General features: G+C 39.2%; 4 protein-coding genes across 8 annotated transcripts in view; 3 read left to right on the top strand and 1 right to left on the bottom strand.

Moving 5' to 3' along the window:
* Positions 1-1713: 1713 nt before the first annotated feature.
* On the top strand, positions 1714-8549 carry bend3 (BEN domain containing 3). 3 transcript variants are annotated; one of them, XM_079843675.1, is made up of 5 exons: positions 1920-2049; positions 2251-2490; positions 2789-2843; positions 4934-5088; positions 5780-8549. In XM_079843675.1, exons 3-5 carry the CDS (start codon positions 2792-2794, stop codon positions 8030-8032), a joined length of 2460 nt encoding a protein of 819 aa, XP_079699801.1. In that variant the 5' UTR covers positions 1920-2049; positions 2251-2490; positions 2789-2791; the 3' UTR covers positions 8033-8549. The 3 variants fall into 3 exon arrangements, with proteins under 3 accessions (XP_079699799.1, XP_079699800.1, XP_079699801.1); XM_079843673.1 differs by lacking the exon at positions 2251-2490 and having other exon boundaries at positions 1714-2049; XM_079843674.1 differs by having other exon boundaries at positions 1916-2049; positions 2251-2843.
* mtres1 (mitochondrial transcription rescue factor 1) lies at positions 7603-13192 on the bottom strand. Of its 2 annotated transcripts, XR_013818501.1 has the most exons (5): positions 13101-13181; positions 10786-11225; positions 10479-10551; positions 8744-10259; positions 7603-8704 (listed from the first exon to the last, which is right to left on the bottom strand). XR_013818501.1 is itself a non-coding variant. In XM_079843676.1 (4 exons), the coding sequence occupies exons 2-4, from the start codon at positions 11214-11216 to the stop codon at positions 10077-10079; spliced, it is 687 nt and encodes a 228-aa protein (XP_079699802.1). In that variant the 5' UTR covers positions 11217-11225; positions 13101-13192; the 3' UTR covers positions 8554-10076. The 2 variants fall into 2 exon arrangements, 1 of the variants encoding a protein (XP_079699802.1); XM_079843676.1 differs by having other exon boundaries at positions 8554-10259; positions 13101-13192.
* A 355-nt stretch (positions 13193-13547) lies between these two features.
* Positions 13548-17859, top strand: matn3b (matrilin 3b). Its single transcript, XM_079842416.1, is given in 7 exon segments — positions 13548-13756; positions 14937-15010; positions 15016-15283; positions 15946-16521; positions 16775-16906; positions 17118-17219; positions 17455-17859. Coding segments are annotated over 7 exon segments (1383 nt in total). The 5' UTR covers positions 13548-13575; the 3' UTR covers positions 17505-17859.
* Positions 17860-18704: 845 nt separating this feature from the next.
* wdr35 (WD repeat domain 35) overlaps positions 18705-20013 on the top strand; it is a 31314-nt gene continuing 30005 nt past the window's right edge. For both annotated transcript variants that reach the window (XM_079843551.1, XM_079843552.1), the window contains exons 1-4: positions 18705-18953; positions 19114-19231; positions 19355-19426; positions 19547-19639. In XM_079843551.1, the coding sequence (XP_079699677.1) occupies positions 18930-18953; positions 19114-19231; positions 19355-19426; positions 19547-19639 (307 nt within the window). In that variant the 5' untranslated portion in view covers positions 18705-18929. The remainder of the gene's footprint in view (positions 18954-19113; positions 19232-19354; positions 19427-19546; positions 19640-20013) is intronic.

Raw genomic sequence — 20013 nt, forward strand, 5'->3', positions numbered from 1 at the left:
TAGTTTGTAACAGACAATGTTACTCACATCATCTATACATAGATCATCACATGAAGTAGATTTACACCGACCAGGCATAACATTATGACAGGTGAAGTGTATAACACTGATTATCTCTTCATCATGGCACCTGTTAGTGGGTGGGATATATTAGGCAGCAAGTGAACATTTTGTACTCAAAGCTGATGTGTTAGAAGCAGGAAAGCCGTAAAGATAGCAAGTTTGACAAGGGCCAAATTGTGATGGCTAGACGACTGAGTCAGAGCATCTTCAAAACCGCAGCTCTTGTGGGGTGTTCCCGGTCTGCAGTAGTCAGTATCTATCAAAAGTGGTCCAAGGAAGAAACAGTGGTGAACCGGTGACAGGGTCATGGGCGGCCAAGGCTCATTGATGCACTGTAGCTCAAATTGCTAAAGATAATACTGGTTCTGACCAGTCCACTGCCGAAAGCACCAACATTGGGCACATGAGCATCAGTCGCTTACCTGGGGAACACATGGCACCAGGAGGCACTATGGGAAGAAGGCAAGCCAGCGAAGGTGGTGTGATGCTTCGGGCAATGTTCTGCTAGGAAACCTTGGTTCCTGCCATCCATGTGGATTTTACTTTGACACGGTCCACCTACCAAAGCATTGCCCACCCTCGCAACTTACAGGACTTAAAGGATCTGCTGCTAACATCTTGTTGCCAGATACCACCACAGCACACCTTCAGGGGTCTAGTGGAGTCCATGCCTCGACATGTCAGGGCTGTTTTGCCAGCAAAAGGGGGACCAACACTATATTCATAGTCATAATCAGGTCATAATGTTATGCCTGATCAGTGTATATGCATGTATAAAGTTTAATTAAACCTCCTGGATGCTTGTTTTGCTTCCAATGTAGGAATATATAAAATAAATAATTAAATGCTGTTTTAAAAAAAACACTACAGCTATAATAACAGAATATACAATAGAATTCAAAAATATTACTTGACAGCAAAACAGATTTATACAAAGCAAATGTGCCCTGCAGTACTTGTCTTATCCACTAGACGGCGGTTCATTGTAACCGGCAGTAAACAACAACAAAAGCGCTGAGTCTGGGACAGTTTATTAATATGTAGTTCGCTTGTTGTAGGCTATCATGGACAAAACCTATTTATGTGCTGATAAAGTTAAATATGTGCTAACCTTTATTCAGAATGCGGATCTGGTGAAACACACCAACTGTTTTAGTCCGTTCAAACTCAAAAGAAAATGTCCTGAATGTTACAGATATCTATTTTGACAGCATTTGAATTCCTTTAGTAAATTAATAATTATAAGCTTTTAGGGAATTGAAAACCAAATATTAAATTGCAAAACTTTCTGTGAGGACAAAGTACACCCAAACAATTCGTGGTAGCCTATCATTTGGTTTTCTTGGTGTTGCTTACATTTCCAATCTCATTACTCAGAATTTCCAGAACGTCATTTATTTAATCGCACCACCTTCAAATCAATGTTTTAGAATAAAACAGCAGTGCACTATTTGCACTATATGTACAAAATAAAAACAGTGTTTTGCGTAATAGAGAGAATATATTCACATGCATTCATTATGTTGTTCATTAAGTCATTATGGTGTAGTGCAAAATGAACATAAATAGTTATTAAAAGTTATCTAAAACAAATTCAACCATATACTGTAATGTAGGCTGCATTTGTGTGGTCACGCGCGTCTATGACGCAGGCGATTTTACACTCATGAAACTGGGCGCGCGACTCGTGTGGCCTCTTGAAATGACTGCGAGTCACGAGAAGTCCCACGCCACTCACGGCCACGGCGCAGCTCAAGGATTCACGTGGGGTGGGCTGGCTGGCAAAAACCCACAGCAAACCCACAGCTGTGCGGAAATGACACAGTACCGTCACGTCACGCGAGAGGGCACTGACTAGAGAAAAAAAAAAAGCAGCGGAGAGAAACACGGACAACAGTTCCCCGTGGATAAATCCACTGGTTTTAAAGACGCGACCATGGCTGATGCCTCCTAACCTACTGCACAGGGCTGCCCGGCGTCGCAAAGGTGAGTTTGATTTCAGCCGCGCAGGTAGTTTAAGCGCGCCGTGTCGCGGGAGACGGAGCGAAAACTCATCGGTGGATGTTTTTCTTGCCGCGTCACGCAAGAGGGAGAGTTGCGCACGGGGAGGGAGGGGAATCACGAGAGAGAAGGGCAGGTCTCCGTGTTACTGCAAAAAAAACATAAAGTGTACATTATTTCCTTAAGGCATATGCAGTCCACAGAAGGACCGCAGCAGGGAGCCGCTTGTCCGTCTGTCTCCCCGGTTGTACCGATCCGTGGGGTTTCCACTGGAAGAATGAGGAAGTGGAGCCGGTGGACGGGGGTCGGTACGGTGAAGCAGCGCCTCTCCGGTGCTCTGGCGAGACCTCACGGTGCAAGTCATGAAAAACAAATAGGAAAACAATCTCACAGAACTTCACCGTGGAGAAAATTCACTCTGGGAATGTAAAGTTGTACACGCATCATAATTTTCTCACGCTTTGCCATGACATTTATGATCAGTCGTGTGTAATATTTACACCACTGTCTTTCAGCAGGCCAAACGCTTCCTCTTTTTAAAACAAATCATTATACAGAAATATTTTGTCAACATGTTTAGTGAGATATTTCTAAACCTTCATTCCCTGAACAGCTGCTATGATGACTGACAAGTGTAAAGGAAAAGTGCAATGTTTGTGGTCAGATCATGTGATTATCAGATCATATCAGTAATCAGACATGGGTCTTGTGTGTCTCTTCCCAGGATATGAGCTCTTCTGTGTGCATGGTTAATGCAGACGGACAAGTGCCTGATAAAAGTATGTAAATAACAATTCACATTAAATGCCCCTTGAGAACTTTCACTGAACAATGCAACTTTCGCTGTGTACTAACATGCATCACATCAAAATAAACAAATCAAATGATCCAGAGAAACTTGCCATAGCATTAAATGGAGATCTTGTATTGAAAGTGCACTTGGCATTAGGATCACTGGTGATTGCATCACCTGAAACGGGAATCAAGTAGACAGTAATAAATACAGTTATCAAAAATATTGATGTCATCAAAAAGGCATGACATTGCATTTGTAATGTAAATGCTCACCTGTAAAATCAACCACTGCCCTAAAACTTGCAACTTTAAAGTCACTATGAAATCAAAATGGACAATTCTTATTTTTTGTAGTGTTCATTATAAATTTATCTGTGCACATCATCATTTTTTTGGGGTAAATTCAAGTGCCCATTAAAGATAAAAATGTAAATGGTCACAGGAGATGCATGTTACTACCAGCTATAAATGTTCATCTGTCTCAGCTGGTGATTTGTGATCAGATCACTCAAGACAGATCTTAAAACCAGGGGGGTATTCCAGAAAGCAGGTTATGTGACATACCTTGGTATGTTTAAGAGTAAGTAAGCGGATAAGCTCAACTGTCGGTTCCAAAAAACGGAGGTAACTTTCAGGGTATGTAAGTAGCCATAGCAACTCACTCTCTGAACACAACGTGCTCCAGAGCAGGTTATGTTCCAGGGTTAGTTTGCTTACACTTCAACTCTGCGGACCCGGTACAGGGTCCGGAATGACATCATCAGGTATATACTTTCAATTTGAAATGTCTGTGGAGGAGCTCTGACCTCTTAGAGTCTTTACTTTCTGGAAATATGCATCACTTTGGCATTTGTTTTACACAAAGTAACGTATTTACACTAAATTAATCTGGTACCATTTCCGTCTGGATTTAGCCTACCCAAATTGAAAAGCTTCCCATACCCACATACAGTGGTCTAAATTCAAAATGTTGGTGTCATTTTACAGGAAACCCTTTGAAGTTACATAAGCCACTGCTAAAAGTGATAAACATGTATATACATATACATATACATAACATGGCTATAAATAAATTTTTTTAAGTGTGTTATTCAGGCCCTGTGAGCTCCAGCACCCTGCAGACAGTTTGGGCTGTTTCCACTAAATTCCAGAAAATACTGGAAAAAAGGTTTTTGTGTGGATCATGTATGTAAGATTTTTTCAAATGAATCTGAATGGAGGAATATTACCTTTTTTATGTAATTTTTCCACTATTTTCTGGAATCTAGTGGAAACAGCCCAAAGTGTCTGCAGGGTGAAATTTTCAATTTGGGTTGGCCAAATCTAGACGGAAATCCCAAAAATGGTCCCAGAGCTTAAGAGGTATTCAGATGTCTTTTATATAATTAATATAGTTATTAATATAACCAAATTTCAGTTATATAATATACAATATTATATTTTAATTCTAAATAATTATAATAAAAAATAACAAGGTAATGTTTAAATGTTAATTAAATTAAAATATATTATTATTTATTTGTCATTTCACACATGGATCTGCATTCAGTTAATTAGCATCAAATAAACAATATAATCCTTATTCTCAGTGAATGAAGATTACTCATTAAACGAAGACATTGAAAAAATTATTGCATAACCACCAAATAGGTGGCGATGTGCACTAAGTAGGTTACTAAGTAGGTAAATCGCCATTAAACAAAAGAAGAAGAGGAAGTAGAATGGCACGCTTTTTCTAAGCATCTGTTTCCATGGTGAATCATCGATTCGTCGCTGTGTTGAGAATGTCTTGTGTGTTACCCGGGAACATACTCTGAGTTGGCTGAACTTACTCCCGGACTTGTTTTTGGAACCAGCATACCTTGAGTAAGCAAAGTTTGGGTTAATCAAGCGCGAGTTCAAGGTATATATGACGGTAAGATAGCCTTGCTTTCTGGAATACCCCCCAGGTGTTAACAAGGCAAGTTTTTTGTAAACAAGTATCCTGTAACCTCATTAAAGTTGTGCAGAGATAATGTCTATCAGCATTTCTCCACATTCTTGTATAGTTATGAACGCTTGGGTTTTTCTTCAGAAGTTAAAGTCGAGAAAGATGCAGAGGACATATTTGAAAACTCAGAGGGAAAGATGGAGAGCTTCATTGAGCGCATTACAAAACGTTCCGCAACACATGCAGGCCCTGAGGTGGAACGGTCCACTAGCGCGAAGAGGGTCAAGGTGACAACACAGGTACGATCAAATGGCTTTAATGAAAAGGAACATTTGTTACAAGCACAACTTCAATTCTTCTACAGGTTAAACATTGTATTTGGGATAAAATTTGTCAAGACTTGTTAAAGGGATAGTTCACCCAAGAATGAAAATTCAGTCATTAATTACTCACCCTCATGTCGTTCCATACCTGTAAGACCTTCCTTCATCTTTGGAACATGAATTAAGATATTTTTGGGAATAGGGACACAGGAGCAGGCGTTCTGACATGGGACCCGGGAGTGCTGCACTGTGTTTACAAGCGTCAGAGACAACAAAGAGAAGAAATCGTTGAATAAAGTCATTATTTTTTGTTTGTTTTTTGCACACAAAAAGCATTCTCGTCGCTTCATAACATTAAGGTTGAATCACTGTAATCACATGGACTATTTTAACAATGTTTTACTACCTTTCTGGGTCTTGAAAGTGGCAATAACGTTGCAGTCTATGTGGGGTCGGAAAGGTCTTGGATTTCATCAAAAATATCTTAATTTGTGTTCTGAAGATGAACAAAGGTCTTATGGGTTTGGAACTACATGAGGTTAATGAGTAACTAATGACAGAATTGTCATTTTTGGGTGAACTAACCCTTTAAAGAACAGGCGGTGTCTGGTCTGACATTTTTTTTGGTGCAAACTATTAACAGCAAAACTTCACACTTACTTTCCAGGCAGGAGAACATCTTGACGGCAGTTCCGATGATGGAAGCAGGTCATGCTCTCACGGCCACAGATTATCTCCTCAAGAGCAGATTTCCATCTCTTCATACAGGAAACCACTCTACAGCATCACGCATCGTATTTCTGAGCGTAAATCTGCATCCAATCTGGATCAGGCCGGAGCTCAAAATGGAGTCAGAGCAAGCCATAATGGTGTCCACTTCCAAAAACTGGGCAATTCTAAAAAGCACCACATGTTTAAGGCCTCCCCTACTTTGGGGGTCACGGGTTCTCCTGCGGCCTTGGATTCTCACCTCTACCCGCTCATCGAGAAGATGTTCTTCCTCCTCAACACACTGAATTCCAGTATGACCCAGCTGCACAGTAAGGTGGACTTGCTCTCGTTGGAAGTGACGCGCATTAAAAAGCAGATGAAGCCCTCTGAGATGGTCATGGAATTTCAACCTCCTCCTGAATACCAGTTGACTACTGATGAGCTCACCCAGCTCATGGAGCAAACGTCCACTGCGGGCGAGCTCGGCTGCAGACTCCTCGTTCAACTTTTCCCAGAACTTTTCACAACAAAGGACGACTGCAGCACATGCAGCCTTACAACTAAACGGACATTAGATTCATTGCACCTTCAGTTAATACGTAACTATGTGGAAGTCTGTTACCCGCTGGTGAAAAATGAAAATGTCTGGCAGACGGAGTGCTTGCTGCAGATCAATGATTTCTTGAATCGTTTCTGGGCTCAGAAGGACATGGAGAGTGGTCAGATGTGTGACAAACAGGCTCCAATGGTTGGCGGGTTTGACATGGAACCGAATCACACTTTCCATTTCATCAGTGAAGATGCCCAGGACGAGAGTCTTTCCCTCAACTCTGGAGAGAATAATGATGTTCATCCCAATAATGTCAGCTCAGATATAGGGTTCGACCCCCATGAGGCTGCTGGTGACGACTCTGAAGACTTAACTTCCCCAGAGGAGCTAGTGGTTTTTTTGTTGAACAGACTCTTCCCGGAGGTGTTTGAGGAGGGCAAGTTGCCAGAGGGCCACAACAGCATTGGACAGTTGATCATTGACTCGGACAGACTGGAAATTATACGAAAATACATGGAGGCCAATTTCCCTGATATCCCGGAGGAAACCTGGCTCCAGTTGTGCGTACAACGAATGGAGGAAGCACTGGAGAACCCTTCAGTAAATGGCGGTGATCGTGACAACCGAGAGATGTATGATACCACCCGTCTCCCTGATAACATCTCCATTGTTAAGATCGGTGACCTGTGTGATTACGAGAAACCAAATCGCAGGTCTAAAAAATCATGGCTCGAGCCTGTGGATTTCGATAAACTACCGATCCCTCCTCCAGACTTTGATGTTCCACAGGAGTATTTACTTACTAAGGAACAGCTAAAAAGCAACTACGAGTGCAGTTTATCAATTGGGAACTTTGCATCTCGTCTCCTGGTTCACATGTTCCCTGAGCTCTTCACTTACGAGAACGCACGAAAATACTACAACTGCAGCGGATCTCTAGGAAAGAAACAGCTGGATCCTATGCGAATCAATCTCATCCGACATTACGTCCAGCTACTCTACCCACAAGCCAAGAACGACCGCGTGTGGACCCTTGAGTTTGTCGGCAAACTTGATGAGCGTTGCAGGCGACGGGATACTGACCAACGACGGTCATACCAGCAACAACGGAAGGCCTGTTCGCCCGACCAAGAGCCTGACCCAAAGGTCTCTCTGCTAACTGCTAGCCAAATCAATGTTCTCACTTCAGATCGTGTGAAAGAGGACTCTGAAGTCCTGTCTTCACCCCTGGAGAAAAGCAGTAAAGACTTCTGCAAGATTCCTCTGGAGGACCTCTCGGTGTCCAGTCCAGACTTCCCAGTGCCTTCCGACTACCTGCTCACGGATGCTGAAGTGAGGGAGATTGTCCAACAGAGTCTGTCTGTGGGAAATTTTGCCGCCCGCCTTCTCGTCCGTCTCTTCCCAGAGCTTTTCACGCAGGAAAATTTACGGCTGCAGTACAACCACTCTGGGGCCTGCAACAAGAAACAGCTGGACCCTGTGCGCCTTCGACTTATTCGTCATTACGTGGAGGCCGTCTACCCTGTTGACAAAATGGAGGAGGTGTGGCACTATGAATGTGTGCCAAGCATTGACGAGCGCTGCAGGCGCCCCAATCGCAAGAAATGTGACATTCTAAAGAAGGCAAAGAGATCGAACAACACTGTGACTTATTCTTAAAACAATGTTCCTGCAAAGCGCAGACCTGTTGTCCTATATTTTACATAACATACCTGTTATTTGCACAAGTCCATAAGCTGAAGCATATTGAAACTTGTCCTTGTTTAAGGTCCAGTTCGGCTGGTCGAGTTCACGTCCATGGCCTTTAAACAGGATGGGATGGTAGTTGACAGAAAAGTGTGTGATTGAAGCCACTATCACGTGACAGATATTAGTGTTACTATTTATAAGCCAAAATATTATTGATGTTATTCTAATGATTAATAGATAAGCTAACGTTAGCCCTAAATCAACTTAAATGTAAACATTTAGTTCTTGAAAAATAATAGATCACTTTAGTTTGGGGTGAGGGCAGAGAAGGTATATAAAGTTTTAAGTTGCAGCACTGGCTTTTTCTAATTATCAACATATTGAAGTATGTCTTGCCTTACAGGAAGTCAATCTTACTCATCTGTACTAAACTATAGCACCAGGTTATATGTTATATATTTTTAAATAAAAATTCACTTCCTAGCCGAGATGGGTTTCATGATCCTTTTTATTATATTTCATATACACAAGGGAGGGTCAGCGGGAGCGTTTTATCCTCAGAGAAATCCTAAGGTACACACAGAGAAAAAGGGTGCAACATCTTGTCGCTGGGTCAGTATCCTTAAAAGGACATATTTGTACCTTTTTTTTTTTTTACCACAAAAAGGTTCATTGTAGTACCTTAAGGTACATATTTGTACTCTGAGGTGCTAATATGCTAGCTTAGAAATCTAGACGCACCCTAGCGGCAGCAAATCTAATTTGGAGCCAGGGTAGTCTAGCAACTCTCCGTTGGCTTGCGAGCTGGAAAAACCAAACTCTGGTCAGGTCAATCACATCGTGTAGAGCCAGTGGGCGGGCTTAACACAATGACGGGAGAGTTGCCGCGGTTCCGCGTGCTACTTGTAAACAAAGAAGCTGGTGAACAGCGGTCTTTCGAACTGGCTTTGGCCGCGACTCTGGAAGACGAAGCTTTTCTTTGAGAAAAGAATAAAGAACGGCACTGAAGTCATTCTTAAGAAAGGAAGATGTGTTCGGAGTTTTGACGACCGGATACGGCAAAAGTTTAATCTATCAACTAGCTCCGCTTCACCTTATTCGTTGCTCTAGTTGGTTGCAGCTCTATCATATTGCATGCAGAGGGAATTTGAAAGACAACCGTTTATCCCGCCCCTCGGATTGAGCAATGCCAATGGTGAGTTCCCAGACCCAACATCTTGATGTGGGTCTGGCTTGTCAGGCTACTAATATGTACCTTTTAGAAGTAAAAAAGGTACAAATATGTTGTTTCAAGGATACTGCCCCAGTGACAAGCTGTTGTAAAAGGTACATATTTGACACCTTGGGTACAATTTTGACACCTTTTTTCTCTGTGTAGGACAGATAATTTTATCTTTGATGTTTATCAAGACTGATCAAATTCGTGTTCTTTGCATCATAATGAAGAAAGAAAAATATATAAATATACTTTTGGAACCTGTATTTGTTTGGGTTTGGACTCAATTTTGAATCATTTGCAAACATGCTGTGCAAAACATTTTTATTAAGTCTGGTTTGGTCAGTGCACTTGTAGGCAGAGGCACTCCGTACCTTTCCTGAAAAAAAAACTGCCCACTGAAAATCTATAGTAGAAGCAGAATAAGCTATAAACGGGATCAGAAATCCTGAAAACATTTGATGTCTCAAAAACTGTATGATCGATCTCACAATGGTATTTTTGTGAATCTAGTAAATACCAAATAATAATAAAAATACATATAACCTAAACCACCTCTAAACAATATAGGATGTGCTTGTGTTCCATTTGTGACCTGTAAAGTTCATAAAATCCATCTTCAAGTAGTATTAAACAGTTATGAGAACTATTCGTCTGTGAAAAGATGCGAGAAAGACCTTCAGTTTTTGTTGTGAAAACACCAATCTGCAGTTTCTGAATTATACGGCTGGAGAGTGGAATAGGAAATACCACTTTTGTCCCAGTTTCTGATCTTTCGCCTATAAAACGCATTGGTCTTCACTGCTTGTACACGTCCTTTCTGGTAAGTTGTAGGTGTTTCCAGCTTCTTAGAACGACTCTCTGCTTTTCTGCATCTTTTGTCTCTCCAACCACCTTTTTTAAGATCACTCTTTTCATCAAGACTGTGTCCATTTCCTTGTCCTCATTAAGAATCAGATCCAGTGTATCCCCAACTTTAACCTGTAGGAGGCAGCAGACCATTGACTGTTATATTAAGGTGCCATTTCTGCTTGTACTACGCAGTCACTACTCACATCCGTTTATTTAAGCCAGTAATAGGACACCTACCACAACCAGGGTACGTTTCATTATTTTGTCCATAATTTGTTTAGCTGGTTTTACATACAGTATTTATGAGGAAAGTTCTTCTGATTGGACCACTAGGGGGCGCTGACTCACCATTTTGCTCTTTTTTGAGAGCTTCTGACCATTCAGTCTCAATTTGAGGCTATAAAAAGCATCCTCCACACCACTGTAAAAGAGATACATGGTGTATGTTAGTCACTGCCACTGGCCAAAACACCACACACTAAAAGTACAGAAAAATAATATATATATATATATATATATATATATATATATATATATATAAATAATTCATCCATTGCTAAATATAGATTAAACTACATAATCACAGCTGCAATTGGAACTGAAAACACTTCTTCAATCATCAACTGTGAGCATGATGAGCAATTTTTTGACTTACTGTCGTGCGATGTCCAATCCAGCCTTCAAAACCAGATCGAAACGCAGAGACTGGACCGTTTTCTCATGGTCTTTGTAGTCTTTTGGCAGGCCTGGGTCATCTTGAAGCTCGTCCTCATAATCACTAGCCTCTGCGGCCTCCTGTTCCTCCTCCTCTTCTTCCTCCTGCTGCACTGCTTTCTGCTTCCCTTTCCTTCTTGTGCTCTTGAGCCGTGTTTGATGGAGCAACCAGCTTTGCCGAGCATCCCACGATTTGGGCCACATAGCTGTCCGGTGTGTCTGGGGAGTGGTTGAACCCCACAGCTGACGAGCATGTAACGTCCGTGGGCACCACATGCTGAGGCCAGAGCCATGGCACGGAGAGAGCAGCTGCAGGGAGTTCAGTCTGCCCAGCTGCCGCAGAGTCAGTGCCTGCACTGACAGACTCTGCATACTGTTACTCTGAACGCAGACACAAGCGGAAGAGATCATGGAAATAAGGCAACATTAGAGATGCAGGATTAATCTGTAAAAGATCGGCTGACAAAATCACTCTGGACCACTCACATCCAGGCCACTTCCTCTTTAAACTGTTGCCGTATGGTCAATACAGAGCACTGAGCACCAGAACAGCCAGGAATAGGAAAAGTTTCTTTCCTCAGGCCATCTACCTCATGAACAGTTAAATACCCCCACTGGGAAATAAACATAACTAAAGTTTATTTATATTTAGCATTCCAATCCATAACTCTTATTCACAATAAGTATATACTATACATATATATACTATCTATTGTCTATTTTGTATATTGTGTTTTTTTTATATTTTTATTTTTATTCACTTATTTGACTTTTATTATCTGTCTTGTCGCTGTGCACTGGAAGCTTCTGTCATACAAGTTCCTTGTATGTGGAAGCATACTTGGCAAAAAAAAAAAAAAACATTCTGATTCTGATTAATTAAACTTTTTAATTAGAATGCAGAAATTAACATTTTAACATCAAACTGTTAATGTTAGTTATTTTGTTTAGTTCAGAATCATGGGGGAAACGGGATCTCTGTTAAAAAGAATAAAAAAAATTCATGCTTCTCAATTATCCAGAATCGTGCAGATCTAGTAACATGCATTGCAAACATTCATGAGGTGCATCCTAGAATGCTTTTTTAATAGTATAAAGGAGCTCCTATGTATGCTTAATTTTGTGAATCATTTACATCATTCACAATTTATATATAATTTATTCTATCACATACAAATTTTAAATATATACAGTCAAATCGATTAATTGCATTAAAATAAGTTTGTGTTTACATAATATATGTGTACTGTGTATAATTATTATATATATATATATATATATATATATATATATATATATATATATATATATATATATATATAAACACACACACACACACACACACAAATGTTTATATTTAAGAAAAATCTGTAATATTTATATATAAACTAATTATATTTATATATAATATAAATGTTATAAATATATACACAGTAACAGTATATACCTGCACATTTTTCTTAAATATATGCATGTATGTGTGCATTAAAATATACAAAATAATTATACACTGTACACACATGTATTATGTAAAGACAAACTTTTATGTTGGATGCGATTAATCGATTTGACAGCATATATATAAAGTGTCTATTTTGTACACATTTGTAGTTTGTATTTATCATCATGAAAGCTCAGCTGAATTTCAACACCTACATTTTGGTTAAGTTGTAAACATGAAAGACATGCAGCTGACAGCACTTGCAACTATGACATGGCTTTCATTTTATCTAAACCTCATATAGCCTAATGCCAAAGGACATGTCACTTCTCAAAATTAAATAACTAAATTGCGAATGAGTGTTCTGATATATTTATTTTTTCTTCTATTTTTTTAGTCAGTGCGAACCAAAATTATATTTATGCTGCCTTCACGCACTTTCGGAATTATCGTAATTAACGTTACAAGTTTCTTTGAAAAATTGGACATGAAGTGAACGCCCTCTCAAGTCAAAACTTGAATGCGATGAGCTCGTAATCACGACATTAGAAGTCGGAAGTATGAAATGTCCTATAGCACGTGAAGGCAGCATTATTATATACAGACCTGATACAGACATAAGGAATAGCGTGATATCATTTGTAAAAATCGGACTCATTTCCATGACAACATAATTAGAATTTGCATAGACAGCAACTATATAATGTGCCTCAACCCCACACCACTGCTCAGGCCGATACTTAAGGATAGGTCAACATCAACAAATGCAAAAACAGCACTTTTGTGTTAAACAACGACATAAAGGCGGATTTTACCTATTTTGAGTTGCGTGATCTCCCCTTGACTCTCGAACTGACCAACGAGCACAGTAAAAACAAACCAGCAGGCGTTGCTGCTGTAGTAGTGCACTTATTACAGCGCCATCTAGAGGCGGGATGAATTAGTATTCACAATGCAGAATAATTGGTATAATGCACATGGTGATATCATATAAAGTTATATAAATATAGGCTACATTGGTATTTATTATTATTATTTATTTTTTAGAATTTCCAAAATTTGCTGTGCTCTATATGTACTATATATGCCGTTCTAGTATATCATCTACATTTTGTAGAAGAGTAAACGCCCGCCCAGTCAAACGCACTTGTTTGTCTGGATTGGTGGCTGGCGGTGGACGTCTGGGGGCCAGCGGCTTTAAAACATCATGTGAGCGCCTCCTCCTGTCAAAACTCTCACCGTGAGGCGGAATACACAAGAACGGACACTTCTGCATCCATCTTCATCAACATGACATCCTTTATTGGCACTTTTGTCTTTTGTCTGTCTGCATTTTTAATGGAAGTGGAGGGCACGTATGGCCCTTATGCACGGAACCAGAACCAGAACCACAACCAGCTGTACGCGGATCGGCAGAGATCTCACCTCTTCCCCAATATGCCTGGACACGGCAACTCCATCAACTTTGGAGGTAGCCGAATCATTTTATTACTATTATTTGTCATTTTTATATATATTTTATATATTATAGCCTATATATAATAATTATTATTACATAAAAAAAAAGTGAAATATACTTGTAATTATTTTCAAACCTTGGTTTAAATTTACATTTAAATATATAATAACACTGAGTAGGCCTATTATTTATTTATTAAAAAGATTTAAAAAGTTTGAGTAACCTACTGCTGCAGTCTCTTGAAATGATGTAATCTACACATAGCTGGACATTCATTTTACAGTAGGCCTATTATTAGCCCATTAAAGTGCTTAATGACAGATCAGGGACCTTTAGACTTCCAAAACTGTGAGCAGTGGTTCTATTGACTATTTTACAGGGGGGAAAAAAATGACATTTCCTTATTCTTCCCAAAAATCGTATAATGTTTTTCGATTTTCATTTTTTTCTCTCATATTCTCAAAATGATAAGCTCTGTATTAGCTACAATCTACATGATTTGTATATATTTCTACACATATGATATATAAGTTGTACTACAATTACCCCCCCCCCCCCCCCCTACATTTCTGACAGTGTCCAACTGAAATCATTAATCTAGTTATGCTATCTATTTCTGTCCCCCTAAATAAATAAATATTTAGTTTTAAGTGGATCTGGTGCTACAGCATGTTTTTCCTTCAGGTTGACAGGATATAGACCTACAGTCATTCACAAAGATCTTGCTCATGCTTTTACTAACAATCAAAAAGTGTCTTTACAAAACCCACATCAGTATCATACTGCTTTAAACCAACTTTAATGTATCTCTTCTCTTTCCTTTCTCTCTCTCTCTCTCTCTCTCTCTCTCTCTCTCTCTCTCTCTCTCTCTCTCTCTCTCTCTCTCTCTCTCTCTCTCTCTCTCTCTCTCTCTCTCTCTCTCTCTCTCCTTCTGAAACTCCTTTTAATCCACCTATTTGTCTTTCTCCTCTATTTTTCATTTTTATCTGTGGATTCATTTTCTCTCTTTCTCTCACTCTCTTCCAATGTATTTCAATATATCTGTTCACCTGCGCTCTCTCTCTCTCTCTCTCTCTCTCTCTCTCTCTCTCTCTCTCTCTCTCTCTCTCTCTCTCTCTCTCTCTCTCTCTCTCTCTCTCTCTCTCTCTCTCTCTCTCTCTCTCTCTCTCTCTCTCTCTCTAACCAAACAAAGCTCATGGCTTTAATCACAGGTTTTACAGCTATCATCATCGCAACCCTCATCAACATCATCACCAGCGGCCGCCCTGGAAGGGCCTCCCTTTATCTACCACCGTCCTGTCTCGCCTGTCCGGCCCATCTCACCTGTCCAACCTGTCCGGACAGTTGTGCCCACACAGCCCAGAATGCCAGTGGTGTCACCTGCCCCTACAGTGCCCATGCCACTCGTCACGGTAGCCACCCATCCCCCGCCACCTCCAACACAGACTGCAACCACTACAACCACTACAACCACTCCACAGCCGGTCAGTACCCCTCGTGACACAACTGCTGCCCCTGCCGAACCTCCCACTGACCCAGGTAGACCAATCCCTCCCCACCGGGTGCAGACGACCCGTCTGGTCCTCTTCAGTCCCTCTTAATCATTTGCTCCTCTTTCTCTCTCTCTCTCTTCAAGGAGAATTCATGAAAAAAAGAAGCTTTAAACAAGCAGGATTGTGGAATATTTCTATACACAAATAGAATTAATTAGAAAAAATATATATAATTCAGCATTAGTAAAACTAACGGCCTCATTAAAGACACTAAGAAGGATAATTATAACGATAACCATTAGCGCCGTCCACAATAACGCTCTTGTACTACTCGTTGTCAATTATGTTGTCTGCCGCTTTAAATGTTGAAGCTCTTTAAAGCAGGACGGATTCTGATTGGATGTCAAAGTTTTTATCATTAATCAACATTATGATAAAATGTTATTTTTATCGCCTTAATGCTATTTGTGTATATTGTCCTCATATTCTGCTTTTTATTTAGAACAAATCAAATTAACGGAATCAGTTTCTTTCCATTTTTTTTCAGACACAGTGCTGCATTGCTAACCGAGGAGCCTCTCTTTTACATAAACAATCAACGTTTTTACATATTAATCTCTTTCAGCATCACACTTTAAAAAAAGTCCTTTTTAATCATAATAATATGACAAAATTTTTCAGTATTAATGAATTATTTCTCTTTCACAGCTCCAGGAGAGCTCTGCAAGAGCCGTCCGCTAGACCTGGTTTTTATCATCGACAGTTCCCGTAGCGTCCGTCCTGCAGAGTTCGAGAAGGTCAAGATCTTCCTCTCTGAAATGGTCGACTCTCTAGATATCGGATCCGATGCCACACGAGTCGCCCTGGTCAACTATGCCAGCACCGTCTCCATTGAGTTCCTTCTGAAAAAGTACTTTAGCAAGGCCGAGGTCAAGCAGGCCTTCTCCCGTATCGATCCGCTCTCAACGGGAACCATGACTGGCCTGGCCATCAAAACCGCCATGGAGCTGGTTTTCACAGAGACTGCTGGGGCCCGGCCACTAAAAAAGAACATCGGTAAGGTGGCCATTATCGTGACCGATGGAAGGCCGCAAGATAAAGTTGAAGAGGTGGCAGCAGCAGCTAGGGCTTCTGGGATTGAAATATACGCCGTTGGAGTGGACAGGGCAGATATGCGGTCTCTTAAACTGATGGCCAGTCAGCCTCTCGATGACCATGTGTTCTATGTGGAAACATACGGCGTGATTGAGAAACTCACATCCAAGTTCAGGGAGACACTCTGTGGTAAGAGAATCAAGGGAATTGGATCACATTTGAATTTAATCTCGAATCATAAGGCAATCAAAATAATATATGTTTTATAACTAATTATAATGAATAATATTTTTATTTGTATGTAACTAAATTTAAAATACATTTGAAATGAATGCCTCACTGACGCATCAGGAAATATTTTTAATGTTTTCATACATAATATTATTTGTATAATATTTTATATTATTATTGAAGATTTTTGCTCATTCAGCTGATTTTGCAGGTTTCGACGCTTGTGCACTTGGGCACAACTGCGAACATATTTGTGTCAACAACAATGCTTCTTATTTCTGCAAGTGCAGAGAGGGATATGTTATCAACTCTGACAAGAAAACATGCTCTAAGCAGGCCAACGGTTTGTCATAAAAATATGCATCAAATTATTTGAAAAATTTGATGCATAATGTAAAGAATATGATGCATTCTAAAGAAATGCATCCATCAAACTAAATACCATATAAATATCAAATGTATCAAAATCAGATCAATCAAAATAATTGTATGTTTAATGTGCTCTATAAATTGAGGAGTGTGTATACAGTAAAACATGCCTGTTTCTCTTTCAGAAGAGGCAAGAGGAGATCTGACTGAGAATGCCTGCATGTGTGAGGCTCAAATCGCATTTCAGAGGAAGGTTCACAACAGCATACAGATGCTCACCAGCAGACATATCCTTTCAGATTAATACAGCATTTGTTTATCACCTATCCTAATTCAACCACTCAGTCTAATAAACGTTCTGTGCATTCTATTCTATGCCATTTTTCACATAACGATTCAAATTTATGATGTCTTTTATTCGTCATTCTATTTTTATATTGTTTTCTGTCCAAAGATGGGCTTATTCAGAAAACGAACCATGATGATCATGATGTGTGGTGTGTTTTTCTTAACTGTTCTTACTGGATGACATCACAAACAGAGTGCAGCAGTTTGATCTCCGTCATGCCTAGTGGAACTGATTGTTCAAACAATAAAAATTTTTTTTTATTTAATCTCTCATTGTAGCATTCCTCACTTTGTTAATTTAATCTGTTAAATGTCTTAATTCATATTGCGCTTATTATTTTAGATATCAGTATCTTCTGAGTATGATTTTTGAGCTATCAACATATATCATATTGACTTTGTTGACACAAAATGTTAAATGTTTTGCCGAATAAGTTTCCTTTTAATTTGGGAACAAATAGTAAAAGTACATATGTAAGTGATGGTAATATGTAAAGTATATGCACATTATTTTATATTGTTCGTTATTTTGGATACTTGTAGAAATATATATGAACAAATAAAATATTATTTGATGTCTTTTTCTGTGATGTCTTTATATTATAAGATGGGTTTTGTAATTGAATTTGTATGTATATTCAAATATTGTAATTGTATGTATATTCAAAGACACATGAGTGCATAGGGATATACATGAGTTGATGCATAACAGTTTTTTTAAATAAACCTTCATTTTTAGCTTAAATACAAAAAACCTTCAACTTGTATCAATAGGTAAGTGTATATTTTAGAGTCTTACTGGTGTTGTAATAACTATAAAAGTACTGTATATATATATGAAGAGTTCAGATGCAAAAGCCTCTAAAAGCCACTTCGGTCAAAAACGAGATAACAATACTGAGTGAATGCTCTCCGCATATAGTTAACGTTCATAAAATACTTTCACTTCAAACCCACAAAATCCCAGCCTCAGCCCATTCAGAAGTTCCAGTACTTAGTAGAAACCTATACATAGAAGACTGACAAAAATGCTTATTTTAAAGAAAAACGTCAAATTAGCATTTTACATTTACTAGTCCATGTAGTAAATATTGAACATAGTGGATATTACTGAATAACTATACAAATGCTGTTTAAATACTTTGAGATGGAGTTTAGCAGGCCACACCAGTCACACTGCAGGAAATGTCCTTTTCAAAATGTCAGTTTTCCAAAACCCATAATTATAACTATGCTTAGAATCTATTAAAATAATTGTATGATTAATTTGAAAAAAATTTACAATAATATTATCACAAACGATAAATGTAAAAAGTATATGTACCGGTCATTGACCGTAAAAAAATACTATAATGCCATGAGTAGAGAACTAGAAGAGAACTACAAATACCATGAACTCTATATAATCAAACAACACCATTTCCGGGTTTTGGTTACCTAGAAACCAAGCAAACCGCTTTACAGCAGCATACACACATGGAAAATACACAGAAAATTCTAATGCCTTGAAGAACTGGTTTATTATGCAGTTCCTTTAAACGAAGACAGCGCTGAAATCACCCACAGTCATCGGGACCAAAAAACCCAATAAGCGTCCAAAAACGGTCCATAAACGCTGTGACAGGCTAACAAGCTAAGCTAAAGCAAAGATGTTTATTTATCTCAGTAAGAAGGTAATTATCTCTGATATAACGTGGATTTATGTATCAGATTAGTTGTCCGCATTTTCGGTTGTTTTTTTTTAATAAAAGCGTTTCTTTGCTGATAATGACAGTTGTTTCTGCATGACCTGTTTATCAGTGCTGTTGGCTTTGCTGTTTGATGTGTCCTCAGATTGCGATTCCAAACAATACGATTTTAAAGTGTGTGTCTTGGAACAAAGATCAGGGTTTCATCGCCTGTGGAGGAGAGGATGGTCTTTTAAAAGTGCTCAAACTTGAGACTTACACAGGTGGGTACCAGTATTTCTACATAGACATTGTGCATAGTTTATTTCTACATTCAGCATAGAATGCTTGAATTAAATCCACCAGTCAACCAACTTTAATGATTAAATTACGTTTCTTTTTCCCAGATGATGCCAAACTGAAAGGCCTGGCTGCTCCCAGCAACCTCTCTATGAATCAGACACTGGAGGGCCACAGTGGTAAGAAAGATGTGTGACATCAGTACGGTGTGTGTGTGTGCGTGTGTGCGTGCGTGTGCGTGTGCGTGCGTGTGCGCGCGCGTGTGTGTTGATTCTCTGTGCTTTGATTTGATTGTGCAGGTGCTGTGCAGGTTGTGACGTGGAATGAACAGTATCAGAAACTGACCACCAGTGACCAGAACGGCCTCATCATTGTCTGGATGCTTTATAAAGGTGCACAGTCCTATAACCAAACATTAAGAAAGTACTGTACTATTTAATTAATTTAAAACTTTATCTTTTATTCAAAAATGCAAATTCTGTCACCCTTTACTCACCCTCATGCTGTCACCTGAGTGACTTTCTTTCTCTCTTTTTTAATTGTTGTTCATACAATGGAAATCAGTGAAGAAATAGTTCAACCGAAAAAGTGTCATAATTTATTCACCCTCACATTGTTTGAAAACTGTAGGACTTTCTTTCTTCTGTGAAACATACAAGATATTTTGACCAAATCGTATTGGTGACCAACATTCTTCAAAATATCTTGTATGTTTCACAGAAGAAAGAAAGTCTTACAGTTTTCGAACAATGTGAGGGTGAATAAA

The sequence above is a fragment of the Gobio gobio genome, assembly GCF_949357685.1.
Source record: "Gobio gobio genome assembly, chromosome: 18".
NCBI classification, from domain to species: Eukaryota; Metazoa; Chordata; class Actinopteri; order Cypriniformes; family Gobionidae; genus Gobio; species Gobio gobio.

Bases quoted from the DNA above. Each gene is read 5' to 3' on its own strand.
- bend3 (XM_079843673.1), top strand. From the start codon at position 2,792: ATGAGCTCTTCTGTGTGCATGGTTAATGCAGACGGACAAGTGCCTGAT. The intron at 2,844-4,933 runs GTATGTAAATAA...GTTTTTCTTCAG, and splicing joins CGGACAAGTGCCTGATAAAA to AAGTTAAAGTCGAGAAAGAT. The intron at 5,089-5,779 runs GTACGATCAAAT...CTTACTTTCCAG, and splicing joins GGGTCAAGGTGACAACACAG to GCAGGAGAACATCTTGACGG.
- mtres1 (XM_079843676.1), bottom strand. From the start codon at position 11,216: ATGCAGAGTCTGTCAGTGCAGGCACTGACTCTGCGGCAGCTGGGCAGA. The intron at 10,552-10,785 runs GTAAGTCAAAAA...TCTCTTTTACAG, and splicing joins GGATTGGACATCGCACGACA to TGGTGTGGAGGATGCTTTTT. The intron at 10,260-10,478 runs GTGAGTCAGCGC...TGCCTCCTACAG, and splicing joins TCTCAAAAAAGAGCAAAATG to GTTAAAGTTGGGGATACACT.